Below are 19,937 nucleotides of genomic sequence, written 5' to 3'. Positions count from 1 at the left end.
TTATTTTGTAAAAGGCCAGGGGCAATGCCTGGCAGACAGTAGATGTGAAATGTGTTAAAGCATTTCTAAACACCGTTTCAAAGATGCAAAGAGAATACAAACAAAACCAAAGGAAAATGGATAAAACAAAACTTGGCCTGATATTAGAAAGATCTAGCAACTGTATGGCATGATTCAAATGGACACCAGGGACACCTGGAGCTGGATCCTGGAGACTTCTCCTGTGCCTGGCATGTTCAGTTACTGGATGGTGGGAAGGAGGAAGAAGGTCTTGGGCAAGGCCTGTGGACCCAGTTGAGGGCATTCAGGGGGCTCTATGCAGTGGCTACTTAGCCTTGTGAGGTATTTTGGTATTTTAATGATCTGTACCACTCCCTCTGTAGTTCTGGATTTAACTTTGTACAATTTAGAAAAAGATACTTCTCTCTCTCTCTTTTTTTTTGTCTTTAAATTTTTTTTTATTGTAAACAAATGGGATACATGTTGTTTCTCTGTTTGTACATGGTGTAAAGGCATACCATTTGTGTAATCATAAATTTACATAGGGTAATGTTGTTTGATTCATTCTGTTATTTTTTTCCCTTCCCCCCCACCCCTCCCACCCCTCTTTTCCCTCTATACAGTCCTTCCTTCCTCCATTCTTGCCCCCCTCCCTAACCCTAACTCTAACCCTAACACTAACCCCTCCCATCCCCCATTATGTGTCATCATCCACTTATTAGCGATATCATTCTTCCTTTGGTTTTTTTTTTGGGGGGGGTACCAAATTTCTTTATTTGAAGGAATGGTACAAATTAAAGAACGTTAAGTGGATGTTTTGGTACAATTTATAGAAAAGGTGAAGGTAACCCCAACATGCATGCACTGCCTTGGTGACCAGGGAAGTCACTTCCATAGCTATGGGAAGTCAGCCTAAGGTTTAGCTGTCATTATCACTGTCTCCCAGGGTGTGCTTGTCAAAGAGATACTCTGCCATGCCCGACTCTGGGGCTCCCATCTTGCGCAAGTTGGTTACATAGTCACCCAATTCTTTGATGGATTTCACCTGCTCATTCAGGTAATGAGTCTCAATGAAGTCACACAAGTGGGGGTCGTTTTTGTCAGTAGCCAGTTTGTTCAGTTCCAGAAGTGACTGATTCACACTTTTCTCCAAGTGCAAAGCACATTCCATTGCATTGAGCCCACTCTCCCAGTCATCACGGTCTGGTTTCTTGATATCCTGAAGGAAGATCCGGCCACCTCGTTGGTTCTGCAGCTTCACTAGTTTCTCAGCATGTTCCCTCTCCTCATGAGATTGGTGAAGGAAGTATTTGGCAAAGTTCTTCAAAGCCACATCATCACGGTCAAAGTAGTAAGACATGGACAGGTAGACATAGGAGGCGTAGAGCTCCAGGTTGATCTGGCGGTTGATGGCGGCCTCCGAGTCCTGGTGGTAGTTCTGGCGCACCTGCGAGGGGGACGCGGTCGTCATGGTGGGCGGCTGGGAGGCGCGGCGGCTGCGCGGCGCTGGAGCGGCGCGGAGACCTCGAGGTCCCAGGGTGCTGTGAGTTGGTGGCGAAGGGCTGCTTGCTCTGAGCGGCCGGCCGGGGTGGGGGTCGAGCGCCGGGTTCCGTCCAAGCACTGTTGAAGCAGGAAACCGCGGGGACTCTCGGCGAAGAACGTCTCCTTTGGTTTTTTGAGATTGGCTTATCTCACTTAGCATCATATTCTCCAGTTTCATCCGTTTGCCTGCAAATGCCATAATTTTATCATTCTTTATGGCTGAGTAATATTCCATTGTATATATATATACCACAGTTTCTTTATCCATTCATCAATTGAAGGGCATCTAGGTTGGTTCCACAATCTGGCTATTGTGAACTGAGCAGCTATGAACATTGATGTGGCTGTATCTCTGTAATATGCTGATTGTAAGTCCTTTGGGTATAGGCCAAGGAGTGGGATAGCTGGGTCAAATGGTGGTTCCATTCCAAGTTTTCTAAGGAGTCTCCACACTGCTTTCCAGAGTGGCTGCACTAATTTGCAACCCCACCAGCAATGTATGAGTGTACCTTTCTCCCCACATCCTCGCCAACACCTGTTGTTGCTTGTATTCTTGATAATCGCCATTCTAATTGGGGTGAGATGGAATCTTAGGGTGGTTTTGATTTGCATTTCTCTTATTACTAGAGATGTTGAACATTTTTCCATGTTTGTTGATTGCTTATAGCTCTTCTTCTGTGAAGTGTCTATTCATTTCCTTAGCCCATTTGTGGATTGGACTATTTGCATTCTTGGTGTAGAGTTTTTTGAGTTCTTTATAGATTCTAGAGATTAGTGCTCTATCTGAAGTATGATTGGCAAAGACAGCAACACGAAGAAGGTACTTCTCTTTCTGGGCACCGAGCTTGGGGCTGGACTATGGTCTGGCCACCATAAGGCATATGACCTGTCCATGTTTTACAGTTAAACATTTATATGAACAATTTTCAACTGGAAGTGGGGTGGGGAGTGCATATCAGAATTTCTGGTGAGGCTGACTTCCTGTTTATCATTATTGCTTTGTAACATTACCAAGGCAATTTGTCCATGTTAGCATAGAGAGGCTTCTTGCGTCAATACCGATGGTGGCCTACATTTTGGTCTAAATTATCTCAGGAAAACTAGTAATTTGTTCTCCCCACCTCAAATTGATTGACTGAATCTCATTTAAAATTTTAATAGATAAAATCTAATAAACTTTATGTTTATTATGCTTATATTTATTATTACATTTATTACTATATCTATTATTCTAAGTGTGGTACAAAGTAGAGCGACCTGAGTTTATTTTTACACCTAAGTGTTTCAATGATTAATTATTTAAATTCCTTCTGGGCTTTGGAGGCAGTTTCAAATCGTGTTTTGGTGACGAGCCAGAGTCACATCATCCCTTCAGCTCTGAATCTGGAACTGTGTTAGGTGCTGAGGATTCAGAGATGATAGAAATACGCCCGGCTCTCAAGAGCATACAGTTGGGCACATCATGAGATAAGTGGGTGAATGCAATTGCAACAGAGTGGGGATATTTGTGGTCACAGGTGCTGCCAAGAGTCTGATCTGGGAGAATACCCCTGAAGAGAATGAGCACCTACTGATGCCAGTCTATTACATAGAACAAACCCATATGCAACTTTGTTAGAGAAAACCAAACCAATTTCCAAAATGATTGTATTTATAACCCCAGAGGAGTGTTGAAGGGTTTCATTGTTCCACAGCCTCATCGACATGTGCTACAGTAAGGCTTTTTGAAATTTGCCACGTTGCAGAGTTTGAAATGGAATTTCATTGTGATTTATCTACCTTTTTCTCTCTGTGCTGAAGTCCAGATAATTTCTTCAGTATACCTTATGATTTATGAATTCTCTCTCACTCTGTGTGATCTAGTATAGAATCTAAACATTAAGATTTTTAAATTTAATTTCTTATTTTCTTTATATTTAGAAATTTACATTTGATTCTTTTGGGAAAATATGCTGAAACACTCATAATTTTTGGAATTCTGCTCATATTTTCAAGGTTTCCATTTATTTCTTTGAGTACATTCATTAGTTTTTATCGCGTTTCCCTGCCCGCAGAGAGACACGACACGTATCCTGGTTCAAGGCTTTATTGTTAAAAGGAGTTCATCCTACTTCTTCTATTCTCCTTTGTTTTCTTCCTCTTCTCTAAGGGCTACAGCAAAGCATATATACACAACATCAGCCAATCAGAGCACTGTCCATGAGGGAAAAGCGTGGACAATATAGTAAGTTACCTGGGGCACAAGGTGATCATGCACAGAGCATGCATAGGTGCAAACCAATCATAGAAACTTCCGTATATGATGCCATTTGTTTTTCACAATACGATCCTTACTGGAACCTTACTGGCAACTTGCCAGCCGCCATCTTTAATGAACAACCTAAAAGGGTCTGGGGTCCTGGACACCCGACAAGTTTTAATACTCTGTATTTTAGAATTGTTTCTGTTGGTTCTTTCATATGGCATCTTGATTCTCCATGTTCTGTGATTTTTGATGACCAACAGCTAATTATCCTTAGGATTTTATTTGTGAGAATCCTTTGAGGCCTGGAATCATGTTGAGTTTTTCCAAAGAGAATTTGCATTTACTCTGTGAAGCTCTCTGGAGGTCCCATGATTAGGGACTGTCTTAAAATAATATCTCTGCTTAAAGTTATTTTGGAATAGTCAGATAGGGTGAATTTTGGCTTGATATCCTGAGAGGTCATTTTCCCCTCTTCCCTTTATGCCAACAGTTGAGACAAGAAACTTTCCTTGCAGTTCCTGGGAACTGGGGTGAGTTATTTCTAGGTCATGCTTGCAAATGATTGCATGGCCCAGTGGGGCTTGCACCTTCTGGGATGCCACATTTTATCTCTTGTCCTTCTTACTCTGTGGGGTTCTAACATGTAAAGTCCAAGTTAAAGCTTCAGCAAATGTAAGGAATTATTTACATGTGGAAGCATTACTGCAACCCGTGAGGAAGACTTGAACTATATGCAGGGAAGAGGGGTGTAGATGGCCTCAGCATTTAGACAATTACAAAATATTTTTTCTAAGTGGAAATTTCTTTGAGACTGTAATGTGCTTATTTCATGTAAGCTGTTGGGGAACATGATTAGGCATTTTGGCTCTAGTGGTCTCTGACTGAGATTGTATCAGAAAGCTATAAAAGCAATTTGAGAATAGTTACAATATACTCTAAGGATGCCATTGTCTTTTCAGTTTAATATTTCCACATGGAGCCTGAAATCGAAATTTCCTGAATGAATTACAATATAGATAATTCAGCCAGAGAGGACTAAGTCTCAACTAAGAATCTAGGGGTAACATTTGATCTGAGTAATTATGTTTTCAGTTCATCTAACATATTTCCCTTTAGTAGGGATGAATTCATAGGTCAAGAGAGTTATACCCATCAATCTTTTTTAAAATTTTAAAATTTGTTTTAATTAGTTATACATGACAGTAGAATGCACTTTGATACATCATCATACATAATGGAGTATAATTTCTCATTTTTCTGGCTATACATGATGTAGAATCCCATAGGTTGTATAGTTATATATGTACATAGGGTAATAATGTCCAATTCATTCTGCTATCCTTCCCATCCCCAACTCCCTTCCCCCCCTTCACTCACCTCTATCTAATCTAAAGTAACTATTCTTCCCTAGCTACCCCCCACATTGTGAATTAGCATCTGCGTATCAGAAGATCCAAAACAAATTCACCAGGAAACTCCTAAAACTCATAAATTGATTTAGCAATGTAGCAGGTTATTAAATCAACACCCATAAATCAAATGTATTCCTATACATCAATGATGAATCTACTAAAAGGGAAATTAGGAAAACTACCCCATTCACAATAACTTAAAAAAAATACTTGGGAATCAATCTAACAAAAGAGGTAAAAGACCTCTACAATGAAAATTACAGAACACTAAAGAAAGAAATTGAGGAAGACCTTAGAAGATAGAAAGACCTCCCATGCTCCTGGATAGGCAGAATTAATATTGTCAAAAATGACCATACTACCAAAAGTGTTATACAGATTTAATGCAATTCCAGTTAAAATCCCAATGACATTCTTCATAGAACTAGAAAAAGCAATCATGAAATTCATTTGGAAAAATAAAAACCCAGAATAGCCAAAGCAGTCCTTAGCAAGAAGAGTGAAGCAGGAGGCATCACAATAGCAGACCTTAAACAATACTACAGAGCCATGGTAACAAAAACAGTATGGTATTGGCACCATAAACATCAATCTTAACCTTGTAAGGCAAGTGGATGACTCCATTAACTTGGGTTCTAAACAAGAACTTTGGCTTTCATCTTTCTTATTTATGGAATATTATTTGCTTATATATCCATAAGGAAGACGAGATTGAAAATTAAATAAGTATAAATATCAAATATTTAAAAAAAGAGGTAGCAATTGAGTATTTATCCCACCACTGAACTTTATAAAAATTTGTTTAATCTTTACATTAGGCATTTGAAAGAAGTGCCTTCTTTATCCCCATTTACAGATGAAGAAATTGAAATGTACACATTTTGGCTGTTACAAAGGAAATAATCTTCCTCTGATATCAAATATGGCATGTTAAGGATTTAAATGGGAGTCATTTTAATACCTTCTGAAATTGTCTGATTTTGAATTATTGGGAAAGGCTCACGAAATTCTAGTCAGAAACTAGTTATGTTTTAAAGTGTTCATATAAATTCAAAGCTGTTAAGTGCTCATATAAAAAACATTCTAGAGACAAGACAAGATCACCGGTAATAACTTGCTAAAGGAAGAAGGTTTATTGAATACAAGGGATCGATAACAGATTTCTGTAGGGTCATCAAGGTAACCAAAAGAGTCATCATATTTGTATGTGACGTTCTTCCAGATAAATGGGGAGAGATGTTGTTGGTTGCTCAAAAAGAGAAAGGGACAGAAAGACAATAGGATAGACGTTTCTTAGACTTGCTCGTTTTCTCCAGACATAGATAATGCCTTTTCTTCTGTGATGGTCTTTGGCATATGTTCTCTATTAATTGCTTTGAGATTTTTCTTCCAGGGAGTGGAGCCTGGTGGTAAGAATTTTGCTGCGTTGGTCTACCTCCTCAAGAACTTTCTTAACCACAATGGCTTTGGCTGAATCTAGAAATTAAAATTTAAATGGAGATTTTAGGGAGTTATTTATTAAAAGACTAATAGGATTTTTATACAGAATGGACTATGCAGTTTTATGTAAATACTTAATACTCATTTTTGGTGAATTTTGATTACTTAATCAGTGACATGTGACTCTGTTTAAGATTAACATTTATCACTCTAGTTAGACATCTAGCATGCACTGATATCGACTACAAAATTTCATTATGTCTGTCTAGTCTTACTAAGCCACAGTAATATAAAAATAATCACATGTGCACTGGAAATGAAGTAGTGTAGCATGAGAGTGGAATTTCATCTTAATTACCTTTGATTTGACTTCCCATGTTTCCTGGTCCATAATCTTTAGATTTGTAACTTCCAGACTTACAGGCCCTGTGAAAACATCATGAAAGAGGGTGATTTGGAATCGACCCCTTTGATTCCAGATCCACTATTAGGTTTTCTTTAGTTCTTTGGTAAGAACACATTCAGTGGGTTTACACTGTAGAAACTGCTCTTCTTTAGCAGTAAGAAGTGACATTTTAAATCTTCATACCTAAATACAGAGTTTATTGCATTCTGATTTTGTAAAATATTGCTAATTTATATCTTGGCAATAGAGTATTGTGTTTAATATTTAGCATTCATGATAATAGGTCCAGCCATAATACTTCCTGTTCACTTTCTAGGAGTCTGAGTTTCAAATTTCAAGAGAGTTATCCTTCAATATTGGTGGGGAATTGGTTCCAGGACCCCAGCAGATATCAAATTCCAAGGATGCTCAAGTTCCTTATATAAAATGGCATAGTATTTGCATATAAAAATGCATCCTCTCATATACTTTAAGTCATCTCTAGATTGCTTATAATACCTAGCACAAGGAAAATGCTCTGCAAACAGTTGTTATACTACATTGTTTAGAGGATAATGACAAAAAATCTGTACATATTCAGTAAACAGATCCAAGTTTTAATTTACAAATATTTTCACCTGTAGTTGGTTGAATCTGAGGATGTGGAACCTCAGAATATGGAGGGCTGACTGAATACGATATCTTGCATGTAAATTATTTGACCTACCCATCATCTCCGCCAATGAGGAGGCAGTAGGTCTCAATTTCCTTCTCCAGGTGGACTTTGAGGTCCAGGAGCTGCTCATACTCCAGTTTCTGGCCCTCGGTCTCCGTCCTGACCTGGTGCAGCTGCTCCTCCAGGGCCCCAATCTGAGCCTGGATCTGAGCCAGCTGCGTGCAGTAGTTGCCCTCCGTCTCTGTCAAGGAGCACTCCAGGGACTGTTTCTGTCAGGGAACAAAAGATAGAATCTGAGATGGATAAATGAATCTGCAGAAATTTCTTTGATACGATTCCCTCCTCTCTTTGATGTTACCTATAATCATTTTACATCTCACATTAACACATAGGAACACTGACTAGTATCACTGTTTCAATACAGTCAGGTTTTTTTTTTGATAGAATAGACCTAAAGAGCCCGGTGGCAGAAGCATGCCTGGAATTCCAGCAACTTAGGAGGCTGAGGCAGGAGGATCACAAGTTCCAAGCCGACCTCAATAACTTAGCCAGATGCTATCTCAAAAAAAATATAAAAAGGACTGGGAATGTAGTTCAGTGATAAAGTGCCATTGGGTTCAATTCCCCAAACAAAAATGAAACAAAAACCTAAAAACCTTGGTGTTGCTGTTTTAGTTCTTAAACATACACAGTACTATTCTTCCGTTTTTAGGATAATGATAAAATTACATGTGGACATTTTTTTCAACACTGTAAGGGTCTTTAAAAACAACTGGTACATATTTTAAAAGAACCTAGAAGTTGGTAAGAAACTGGTTTTCCTACCGTGGCTAAGAGAGATTGCAGTTCGATTTCCAGTGTTTGAAGAGTACGCTTCATTTCGGTCAGCTCGTTCCGGGCTGAGGTTGTGGCTCCAACATCCTCAGAGATCTGCTGCTGCAGAGACGCGCTCTGAAACCATGTAAGCGAGGGAACAAATCTTAGTTTTGTGAACATCATGAAAATGCACAGGGATTGTTTTCTGGACAAAAGTCACCTTTTCGTTGAACCAGGCCTCAGCGTCCCGCCGGTTCTGCTCAGCCAGGGCCTCGTACTCGGCGCGCATGTTGTTGAGCAGCACCGTGAGGTCCACCCCGGGGGCGGCGTTCATCTCCACGTTCACGTTGCCTCCCGCCGCGCACTGCAGAGCCTTCATTTCCTGGAGGCAGAAAAGTGTACAGCTCAGTTATACAGGAATCTTTCGGAAGGTCTAGCAGCTTAGCTCTGGAAGAGTTCTGAGAAGTGTCTGGTTGTCCCCTCCCAGGCTGTACGGTGACCCTTCTTCCCCCATTTCGTATTTCCTGGCCATTGGACTTACTCTCAGGACCGGTAACTCACTACCACATGCAGGAGCTGGGTTCATTTCGGAAGTTTTAATTGTTCCTGAGCTCCTCATTAATGGCGAGCCAAACTTCTTTCTGCTCCTATTTTAACTCCCACTCATCAGTTTTAGTTCTCCTACTCAGAACAAGTCTTAATTCCTTTTCCAAAGGAAAGTCCTTAAAATTCTTAGAATGAATTGTTCTCTTATTCTATGTGTTAGTACCATAAATGTCTCCAACTTTGCTGAAGGTCTTCATTTCCCTAGAGATCAGCTTCAGTGTGGTCTCCATTCAGTTATACTCCGAACATAGTGTGGACATGGTCCAAGGACTGAGTTTAAATCGTTCTGAACAATTGAAATGATTATAACTAACTAACTATATAAATGAATGAATGAATGAATAAATGTGTTCATGTGTACATTATCTGCCCCCACAGGAAAGAAAGAATCCAAATGTCTGTTAAACTGACAAAGTGACATTATAGTGTCCTGTTGGTCAAATCTCTATGTAAATTCTGGTTCTACCTTGCATTAGTTATGTAAATTTGATAAAGTTGATTAACCTAAGTTTCCATTTGCTTATTTGAAAATTGAAGCTAATTAAAAACCCTTCTTTGGGTTGTTATAAAAGAAGTAAACAAACAAATAATAGTAGGACTTAGTAATACTGCCTAGCATATAAATGCTGGCTACTATGATTACTATCACCACAGAGGCTGGATCTTGCAGACAAAGTCTACATGCTGTTCTGCCTGAACTGGGTGTGGTTAAGATTCAGTGTCTAAGACTGGAGGGCAGGCATCTGCTAATGGGGTGTTGAAATCTCTCAGATCTTCCCCTATCTCCACAGCAGAAACCCTCCTCCCCACTCCTGGGTAGGTCTGAACGATGGTAACTGGGGCTTTCTTCTCTCGCTGCAGCAACTCCTGCCCCCAGACTGTTCTAGCATTCTCTCCTATACCTTCCCATCTCTATGTGTACTTTTCCCTCCTGAGGACTGGGCAAAAACTACTCCCCACTAATTCAAGCCGAAAAAGAAAAAAGATGTATATATGGGGTTGGTCACCTATTAAGTGAGGCATTAAAAAAATCAATTGTTTCAAATTCATCAAAAAGGTATTGAATATCTATCATGGATTATGACCATACTTGAACTTTTACGACCAAATGCTCTACTTATTTATATTTACAAGACATCGTGACTAAGTAGTATTCTTAGCTTGAGCTCCTGCTTATTTAAGGATTTGGCTTGACTGTGGAAGTCTTTTGGCTGTTTAAAAATATCAAATTCATTTTCAAAGGATAAAGAAATCCTCTCTTTTTTAGAAAACAGTGGCTTTAAAAACAATCTCAAAGATGAAGTGTCTGCATGATCTGATTTTGAAGTGAACTTCCAAATAGAACACTTTGGAAGTATACTATGTTCTTGGAAGTGAAAATTCTGGTATAAGAGTTCACCTGCAATTTCATTTTTATAGCCATGCCTTTTAGGAATGTCTTAATGTTGCACACGCACACATACTTAATGTGTGTAGGCAGTTAATGTCTTAGTGTTTTAAGTCTGCCACTGTTATGTAGAAATAGATCCAGTTTTTTAAAGACGTCCTTAAAGTATATTCATTTTATCTAATTAGATATAATCGCCTAAAGTGGACTGTTTTAACTTTGCTATAATTACATAGCCAAACACTGATCTTATAACCCTGATTGGTCTGGAAAACACCATTCTTTTTTTTTTTTTCCCATGGGAAACTGGATGAGAGAATGAGGGAGAGTCCATATGGAGTAATTCCATACTTATAAAGATGAGTCAGCTCTCATCCTTGGCAATGGGTCTCTAATATCACCTTCCCACTTAAGAGGTTAAGTACATTATCTCTTGATAAGTGGACAGTGTGTGCGGAGGGAGAGCAAAATGTAGATGGTCAGCTCTTACCTCCTTGTGGTTCTTCTTGAGGTAGGTCATCTCCTCACTCAGGGTTTCATACTGAATCTCCAGGTCCGTTCTGCATAGGGTTATTTCATCCAAAACTCTGCGTAACCCATTGACATCAGCCTCTACGCTCTGGTGAAGAGCCAGCTCATTTTCATACCTTAAAAAAGGTTAATGATTTTTTTTCCAACTGGAGACAGTCATCCATCAATGAATATTGCTAGAATTTTGGAATTTCAAAGTGGCAAATTTGACCCCAAGAGACATCTTTGAAGTATAATAATCATTAGTTTTTAAATTTGGGGATATTTGACAGAAAAGTAGATTTTTGGGCACTAGTTTTCTAGTAGCTCACTAAAACTAGCCAAATTATACAAAAGTAATAACATTCTTGATTAAAAATCCAAGTTGATTTTAAATCCAAGTGTTTCATAATCTTGGAATATGAGTTGGTAATATTTGTGGGGGAATTAAAAACTAATTTAAAATTTATTATTTGCATTCATTGCCATGAATTCTTTTTGGTTGGTGAGTCTACTTACTTGAGTCTAAAATCATCAGCTGTCAGCCTGGCGTTATCGATCTGTAGAACAGCATTAGCATTGCTGGTAGTGGAAGCAATGATCTAGAAATGGGAAGTGTTACTTTTTAAAGGCAATTTATCACAATGAGTAAAAAACTGAATTTTTTTGTTTTAGATTAGGAATTAGAGTCAAAATCAATAGTTAGTAGACAGTCAATAACATTTTTATCATATGGTTAACTAACTGAGAGCACTTATTTCACATGCTAAATTGAAATTCCCTTTAAGGAATCACAAAAAGGGATGATAAATGGTTGTAGAATTTAGCGAAAAGAAATTTAGAAATGAAAGTAGCTCCATGCGGTGGCAAAATATAGTTTCTTACCTGATTTTTAAGATCATCGATTATTGGGAAATATCTACTGTAGTCATGATCGAGACCCCGGCAAGAACCAGGTCCAAATTTCTCATACCAGCCCTTGATCTTCTGCTCCAGGTCGGCGTTGGCTTCCTCCAGAGCGCGCACGTTATCCAGGTAGGACGCCAGACGGTCGTTGAGGTTCTGCATGGTCACCTTCTCATTACCAGACAGGAGGCCCCCCTCATTCACAGTGAAGCCAGCGCATGGGTTGCCTGCCCCTGCATTTCCTCCTGATGAACTGCCCCCAAAGGCGCAAGAGAAGCTACTTCCAATGCCTGGGATACCGCAAGCATTCCCAGCTCCAAAACTGGCTCCCCCACTGGACAGCCTGAGCGATCCTGTGCTGGGCCGGGTACAGGACCTCCTGGATCCACTGGCAAGTCGAAGAGACATGATCTCAGGGCAAGCGTCACAGAAGTGTATTGGTGAAAGTCAGAATGGAGCGCCTTCTCTCCTCTGCAGCTGGCCTTTTTATAGACAATTCCCAAGGATGTTCTGGATGAAATTCTGCCTACATAGAATAAAACATAGCTTGCCAGCCTCAGCAAGTTAGCATAATTGGATGATTTTTTTCCTAATTAGTAACTAACTTTGCTGGGCTCATTTCTGGAGGAGGGTAGTTGCCCTCAGGTTGGTGGTTATCTGAGAAATGGGTCTGGGTGGAGCAACGTCAGGTTCATTATTACATTTGAAAATTGCCAGTGAGTCATTCCTCACTTCCATCCTAAGAAGATAATGTTCATCTGTCCATTACAGGATAAAAATTCGGCATCATGGTTTGGGGTCAAGGCAGATTTTGACGTTTCTGACTTCTGCTTTTATTTTTACAGTTCTTTCCATATCAGTCGATAATAGACTTGGAACTGTGACCTTCCCAACCTGGTTTTTCCCTCATTAGGTTTTGGGTTTTGTTTGTTTTTAATTCCTCCTGCTACTGTTTCCGATGGGAAGTTAACTTCCATTTTGGCTGACGTGTGCAACATACTTTGTTGACACTTAAGACAGGATAGTTGTCTTCTCTTATCCATTGTGGCAATTGGGAACACACCCCTAATTGCTGTTATGTTTTGTGGGAGTTTGGAAGGACATTAACTTATTTCCTGACCCTGCACATTTTTGAAGCAAACCTGGAAGGAACTATTTCATCTGTTTTTACTTCATGCGATTTATTTAGTTCAGGTGAAAGTCATAAGCAAGCTAACTCTTTCCTGGGTGTGGATTCCCACATATTTATTGAAAGCCCTAAATATTATAAACATGTTTAAAAATTGACAAATAAAAATTATGTATATTTATGGTGTAGAACATGATGTTTCCAATATACGTATACACTGTGGAATGGCTAAATCAAGGTAATTAACATATCCATTACCTCACATACTTAATATTTTTGTGGTGAGAACATTTAAAATGTACTCTTAGCAATTTTCAGGTATAAATACTTTGTTATTAACTACAGTCACCTAATTGTACAACAGCTCTCCTGAACTCCTGTCTCCTGAAATTTTGTATCCTTTACCCAATTTCTCCCTGATGCATTTGCCTGATGATTAGTGATATTGACCATTTGTATGTCTTCTTATGGGGAATGCTTTCAAATCAGGTTGTTTCCTTATCATGGAATTGTTTGAATTCCTTATGTGTTTTGAGGGTTATACTTTTTTTCATAAAAATGGTTCACAGTATTTTCTCCCAGTGTGTGGGTTATCTCTTCACTCTATTAATTGTTTCCTTTGCTGTGAAGAAATTTTTTAGTTTTATGCAATCCCATTTGTCTGTTTTTTGCTTTCGTTGCCTGTGTTTTTGGAGTCATATAAAAAACTTTGTCCAGACCAATATCAATGAGATTTCTCCCTGTTTTCTCCTAGTAGTTTTAAAGTCTCAGGTCTTAGGTTTAAGTGTTTAATCCACGCCAAGTTGATTTTTGTATAAGGGGTGAGATAAGGGTCCAATTTCATTTATCTGCTTGTAACTATCCAGTTTTCCTAACATTATTTATTGAAGAGACTATCCTTTCTCTCTATTGTGTTCTTTACATTTTTTTTTTTTTTCTGGTACTGGGAATTGAACCCAGAAGTGCTTTACCACTGATCTATATCTCTAGCCTGTTTTAATTTTTTAAATTTTGAGACAGAGTCTCACTAAGTTCTTTGGGGCCTCACTAAGTTGCAGAGGCTGGTATTGAACTTACTATCCTCCTGCCTCAGCCTCCCAAGCTGCTGGGATTACAGGTGAGCGCCACAGCTCCTGATTTGGCATCTTTTTGTGAAAATATATTGACTGTAAATGTAAGAATTTATTTGTGGGCCTGTTCCCCAGGCCTATAGGTATATTTTTGTATCAGTACCATGATACTTTGATTATTACAGCTTTGTAGTAGATTTTGAGATCAGGTAAAGTGATACCTCTAATTTCATTCTTTCAGCTCACTATTCAGGATCTTTGGTGTTTCCAAAGGAATTGTAGGGTTGTTTTTCCTATCTTTGTGAAAAATTGCCCTGGAATTTTTATAGAGTTTGCAATGAATCTGTAGATCACTTTGGCTAGTATGAAAACATTAGCAATATAAAGTTTTCTAATCCACGAACATGTAATATCATTCCATTTATTTTTGTTTTCTTCAATTTTTTTCATAATGTTTTAGAGTTTTCAGTGTAAAGGTCTTTTTTAAAAATTTATTTTTATTGTAAACAAATGGGATACATGTTGTTTCTGTTTGTACATGGAGTAACAGCATACCATTTGCATAGTCATACATTTACATAGGGTAATGATGTTTGATTCATTCTGTTATGTTTTCCTTCCCCCACCCCTCCCACCCCTCTTTTCCCTCTATATAGTCCCTCCTTCCTCCATTCTTGGCTCCCCACCACTGTCATCATCCGCTATCAGCGAGATCATTTGTTCTTTGTTTTTTTGAAATTGGCTTATCTCACTTAGCACGATATTCTCCAATTTCATCCATTTGCCGGCAAATGCCATAATTTTATTATTCTCTATGGCTGAGTAATATTCCCTTGTATATATATACCACAGTTTCTTTATCCATTCATCAATTGAAGGGCATCTAGGTTGGTTCCACAATCTGGCTATTGTGAATTGAGCAGCTATGAACATTGATGTGGCTGTATCTCTGTAGTATGCTGATTTTAAGTCCTTTGGGTATAGGCCAAGGAGTGGGATAACTGGGTCAAATGGTGGTTCCATTCCAAGTTTTCTAAGAAATCTCCACACTGCTTTCCAGAGTGGCTGCACTAACTGAAAAGCTTTCTCTCAGCAAAGGAAACTATCAGCAATGTGAAGAGAGAGCCTACAGAGTGGGAGAAAATCTTTGCCACTCATACTTCAGATAGAACACTAATTTCCAGAATATATAAAGAACTCAAACAACTCTACACCAAGAATACAAATAACCCAATCAACAAATGGGCTAAGGAACTGAGTAGACACTTCACAGAAGAAGATCTACAAGCAATCAACAGATATATGAAAAAATGTTCAACATATCTAGTAATAAGAGAAATGCAAATCAAAACTACCCTAAGATTCCATCTCATTCTAATTAGAATGGCGATTATCAAGAATACATGCAATAATAGGTGTTGGCGAGGATGTGGGGAAAAAGGTACAATCATACATTGCTGGTGCGGTTGTAAAGGTCTTTTAACTCTTTGATTAAATTTATTCTTAAATATTTTTTCATGCTGTTGTAAAAGGGGTTGTTTTCTTGATTTTTCAGGAAGTTCGTAACTGGTGAGTAAATGTGCTACTGATTTTCATATCTTGAAAATGAATTCATTTTTTTAAATAAAGTGTCCAGAGTTTTCTATATATAACATTATGTCATTTGCAAAAAGATAACTTGATTTCTTCATTTCCAATTAGGATGGTTTTTATCTCTTTTTTTTTTGCCTAATTGCTCTGGCTAGGACTTCTAGTACTATGTTAAATAGAAGTAGTGAGAGTGGGGATATTTATCTTGTTCCAGATCTTAGAGGAAAAGCTTTTCTTGAGTATGATGTTAGCTATGGGCTACCACATGTGGCCTTTATTATGTTGAGATACACTCATTCTATGCCTAAAGTGTTGAGGTTTTTTTAATCACAAAAGAATGTTGAACATTTTCACTGCTTTTTCTGCATCTATTGAAATGATCACACTTTTTTTTGTCCATTCTGTTAATGTGGGATACCACATTTATCAATTTGCGTATATTGAACCTTGCTTCCCAGGGATAAATCCCATTTGACCATGGTAAATGTTTCTTTTAATGTGCTGTTGATTTCAGTAGTTCTTTGGGAGGAAAATTTCTCATCTATGTTCATTATGGATATTGGCCTATGTTTTTCTTTTTATGTAGTGTCTTTGTCTAGCTTTGGTATCAGGGTAATGCTGGCATGATACAATGAATTTGAAAGTATTACCTTCTCTTCAATTTTTTAGAAAGACTTTGAGAAGGTTTTGTATTAGTTCTTCATGAAATGTTTAGTTGAATTTAGCTGTGAAGCCCTCTGGTCCTAGACTTTCCTTTGATGGGAGATTATTTATTACTGATACAATCTCCTTACTTTTTGGTTTATTCAGGTTTCTTATTTCTTCATAATTTAGTGATGGTGTGTTATATGTTTCCAGGAGTTTTATATATTTGTTTATTTGTCCATAGAAATCTTTGTGATTCTGTGTATTTCTGCGGTATCATTTATATCTCCTCTTTCATTTCTGATTTTCTGAGTCTTCTCTTGCTCTTTTTTTTGTTAGCCTAACCAAGGTTTGTCAATTATGTTTACCTTTTTGAAAAAGCCTACTTCTTGTTTCATGGATCTTTTTAATTTTTTTTTCTCTATTTCATTTATTTATGCCCTGTTCTTTTATTAATTTCGGGTTTAATTTATTCTTCTTTTTCTAGCTCCTTGAGATGTAATGGTAGACTGTTTGAGAACTTTATTCTTTAATATTGGCTTTTATTTCTATAAACTTCCCTCTTATGATGGCTTATGCTGCATCCTATGTTTTGTTATGCTGTGCTTCCATTTCCATTTATTTTTAAGATTTTCACAATTTGTTTCTTGGATCCATTGGTTGTTCAGGTGCCTGTTCTTTAATTTTCATGTATTTGTGAATTTACCAAAGTTCTTCCTGTTATTGATTTCTGGTTTCATATCATTTGATCAGAAAAGTTACTTGGTATTATTTCAACCCTTTTAAACTTATTACGACTTGTTTTGTGGTCTAACACTCTGTCTATCCTGGAGAATGTTCTTTTTGTGCTTGAGAAGCATGGCTATTCTGCTTTTGTTGTAATGTTCTACATATGTCCCTTAGGTCCATTTGGTCTAAAGCATAGTTTAATCCCAATGTTTCCTTACTGATTTTCTGGTCTGGATGATATATCCATTGTCAAAAGTGGAATATTGACGTCTCCTTCCGTGTGAGTCAACTTTTCATCACTGTCACCAAGACACCTGACAGGAACAATGTAGAGGAGGAAAAGTTTGTTTTGGTTCATGGTTTCAGAGGTTTCACCATGGTCAGCTGAGTCCATTGCTCTGGGGCCAAGGTGAGACAGAACATCATGGTGAGAGGGTGTGGTGGAGGAAAGCTCATGGTGGTCAGGAAGCAGAGAGAGGGGAAGTGGCCACAGGGGAAGACAGATCCTTCCTGCACTTGATCCCTGTGACCCAGCTCCTCTAGCCACACCCTGCCTACAGTTACCATCCATTCAAACTAGGAGGAACTGATGAGGTTATAGCTCTCACAACCTAATGGTTTTATACCCAAACATTCCTGCATTACCACAGGAGTTTTTGGGGAAAACCTTGTTTCCAAAACCATAACAGCTACTGTTGTTGTATTGCTATCTATTTCTCTCTTCAGAACTTTTAATATTTGTTTTATATACTTAGGTGCTCCAATATTGGGTATTTATATTCACAATTGTTATATCTTCTTAATAAATTGATGTCTTTATAATGAGATGATGATCTTTTATGTTTCTTTTCATTGTTTTTTATTTAAAGTCCATTTTGTCTGACATAACACCCCTTACTCTTTTTTGGTTCTACTTGTATAGAATATGGAATATCTTTTCCCATCCATTCACTTTAGTCTATATGTATCATTAAAGATGAAGTAAGCATCTTGTAGAAAGCATATGCTTTACAACTTGTTTTTTAAATCCACTCAGTCACTGTATCTTTTGATTAGAGAATTTAATCCACTTACAGGTAATTATTGATAGGTAAGGACTTACTACTGCCATTTTGTTAATTTTTTTTTAGTAGACACTTTGGTTTTTTTTCTCTTGTTGTCCTAATTTGTGATTTGACAGTTTTATTTAGTGGTATGTTTTGATTCTTTTCTATCTTTTGTGTATCTACTGCATTTTAGCTTTATGGTTTCCATGAGGCTTATATAGAACATATTATTATAACAGATTATTTTATACTGATAACAGCTTAACCTTGATCACATACAAAAGTTCTACACCCTAACTAGCCCCTGTTTTATGTTTTTGATGTCAAAATTTACATTTTTATATTGTATATCCATTAACAAATTATTGTAGCTATAGTTATTTTTAATAGATTTGTCTTTTAAGTTTTGTACTAGATGTAAGTGATTTATATACCTCTATTACAATATTTTGAATTTGTATCTTTATTAGTGAGTTTTTTTTATTTTCATATGTTTTCATGTTGTTAATGAGTTCTGTTGTTTCAGCTTGAAGAACTTCTTTACCATTTCTCGTATGGCAGATCTAGTGATGATGATCCCCCTTAGCTTTTGTTTGTCTGAAAATATCTTTAGCTCTCCTTCATTTCTGAATTACAACTTTGCTGAGAATACTGTTTGTGTCTGACAGATTTTTTTCTTTAGCATTTTGAATACATCATTATCATTCAATTTCTTCTTGTCTTGCAAGGTTTCTGTTGTGAAGTCTGCTGATAGCCTTATTAGGCTACTCTTTTATGTAATACAGCTCTTATTTCTTATTTTGACAATTGGGCTACAGTGTGCCTTAGAGTAATTTTCTTCAATTTGATATTGCCTAGAGTCCTTTGAATTTCATAAATCTGAATGTCTACATGTCCCACCCAAGATTTTGAAAGTTTTCATACCCTATTTCTTTAAATAAGTTTTCTACCTTTTTCTTTCTCTATATTCTTTGAAATTCCCATGTTTTGTATATTTGTATGCTTGATAGTGTTGCATAGGTCCTTATGCCTTCTTCAGTCTTTTTCATTCTCTTTTATTTTTTGTTCTTCTTGTTTACTCATTTCATGTATGTAGTAGGTAACATGTAAGGCTTATTTATGGAACATGGTTCATAGTAGTCCCACATTAGAAACAATTCCACAGTAGAATGCAAATATTTGTGGCAAATATTTTAAAAGTGTTTCCAGTTTGTTGATTAAGTAATGGTATTTAATGTGGTTTAAATTTCTCTGTTTCTAGTTATCAATGTGGTCAATACCTTTTACAGATTTATTGACAATTTGGAATTCCTCTCAGAATGTTGAAGATATCATTCTACTGTGTTTTGGCTCCCGCTGTGGCTGTTGAGAAGTTGGTATGTATTCTCACTATCATATGCTTGAAGGGAATAATTGTTTCCCCCATGACTGATTCTGAAGATCTCTTTGTTACATCGTACCTTTATTGTGATTGATCTACATAGGAACCTCCTTTTATATTGTTTTTAGTTTCACATTTGGTGGTCACAATTCAAGAGGTCCAATAAAAGTTTTGAGATTTGTCAAGTGTTGGTGATAGTCTTTCACTTTTAAAATATGTGTGTGTGTGTGTATGCACATGTCTGTATATTTTTTATTTTTTGCAAAGACTGACCATTTGGAAACAAGGAGAGTAGCTAAGCTTTTTCCATTTCAAGTATTATGGTTGCTCATTAAAAGTTTGCATTTTCGAGTAACAGTTTGTGCTTACATGAACGATAAGATAAATCCACCTTACGTAGATAGGCATGTCTGTTTAGCTGT

At 37.5% G+C, this 19,937-nt stretch overlaps 2 protein-coding genes across 2 annotated transcripts; both read right to left on the bottom strand.

The window, feature by feature from the left end:
* Positions 1-757: 757 nt before the first annotated feature.
* LOC124980277 (ferritin heavy chain) lies at positions 758-1,517 on the bottom strand. Its single transcript, XM_047545669.1, has one exon. The coding sequence runs from the start codon at positions 1,469-1,471 to the stop codon at positions 920-922; it is 552 nt and encodes a 183-aa protein (XP_047401625.1). The 5' UTR covers positions 1,472-1,517; the 3' UTR covers positions 758-919.
* A 4,813-nt stretch (positions 1,518-6,330) lies between these two features.
* Positions 6,331-12,362, bottom strand: Krt25 (keratin 25). Its single transcript, XM_047545160.1, has 8 exons — positions 11,905-12,362; positions 11,539-11,621; positions 11,000-11,156; positions 8,737-8,898; positions 8,526-8,651; positions 7,752-7,969; positions 6,998-7,065; positions 6,331-6,675 (listed from the first exon to the last, which is right to left on the bottom strand). Exons 1-8 carry the CDS (start codon positions 12,331-12,333, stop codon positions 6,566-6,568), a joined length of 1,353 nt encoding a protein of 450 aa, XP_047401116.1. The 5' UTR covers positions 12,334-12,362; the 3' UTR covers positions 6,331-6,565.
* Positions 12,363-19,937: the final 7,575 nt, after the last annotated feature.

Source organism: Sciurus carolinensis, chromosome 3 (genome assembly GCF_902686445.1).
Source record: "Sciurus carolinensis chromosome 3, mSciCar1.2, whole genome shotgun sequence".
NCBI classification, from domain to species: Eukaryota; Metazoa; Chordata; class Mammalia; order Rodentia; family Sciuridae; genus Sciurus; species Sciurus carolinensis.
The sequence above is the reverse complement of the archived record's forward strand: the minus strand, read 5'-3'. Positions and strand labels throughout refer to the sequence as shown.

Coding starts and splice junctions, on each gene's coding strand:
- Krt25 (XM_047545160.1), bottom strand. CDS start 12,333: ATGTCTCTTCGACTTGCCAGTGGATCCAGGAGGTCCTGTACCCGGCCC. Junction 7,970..8,525: donor TGCAATCTCTCTTAGCCACG/GTAGGAAAACCA, acceptor GTTCCCTGACAG/AAACAGTCCCTGGAGTGCTC. Junction 6,676..6,997: donor CATGGGAAGTCAAATCAAAG/GTAATTAAGATG, acceptor TTTAATTTCTAG/ATTCAGCCAAAGCCATTGTG.
- LOC124980277 (XM_047545669.1), bottom strand. CDS start 1,471: ATGACGACCGCGTCCCCCTCGCAGGTGCGCCAGAACTACCACCAGGAC.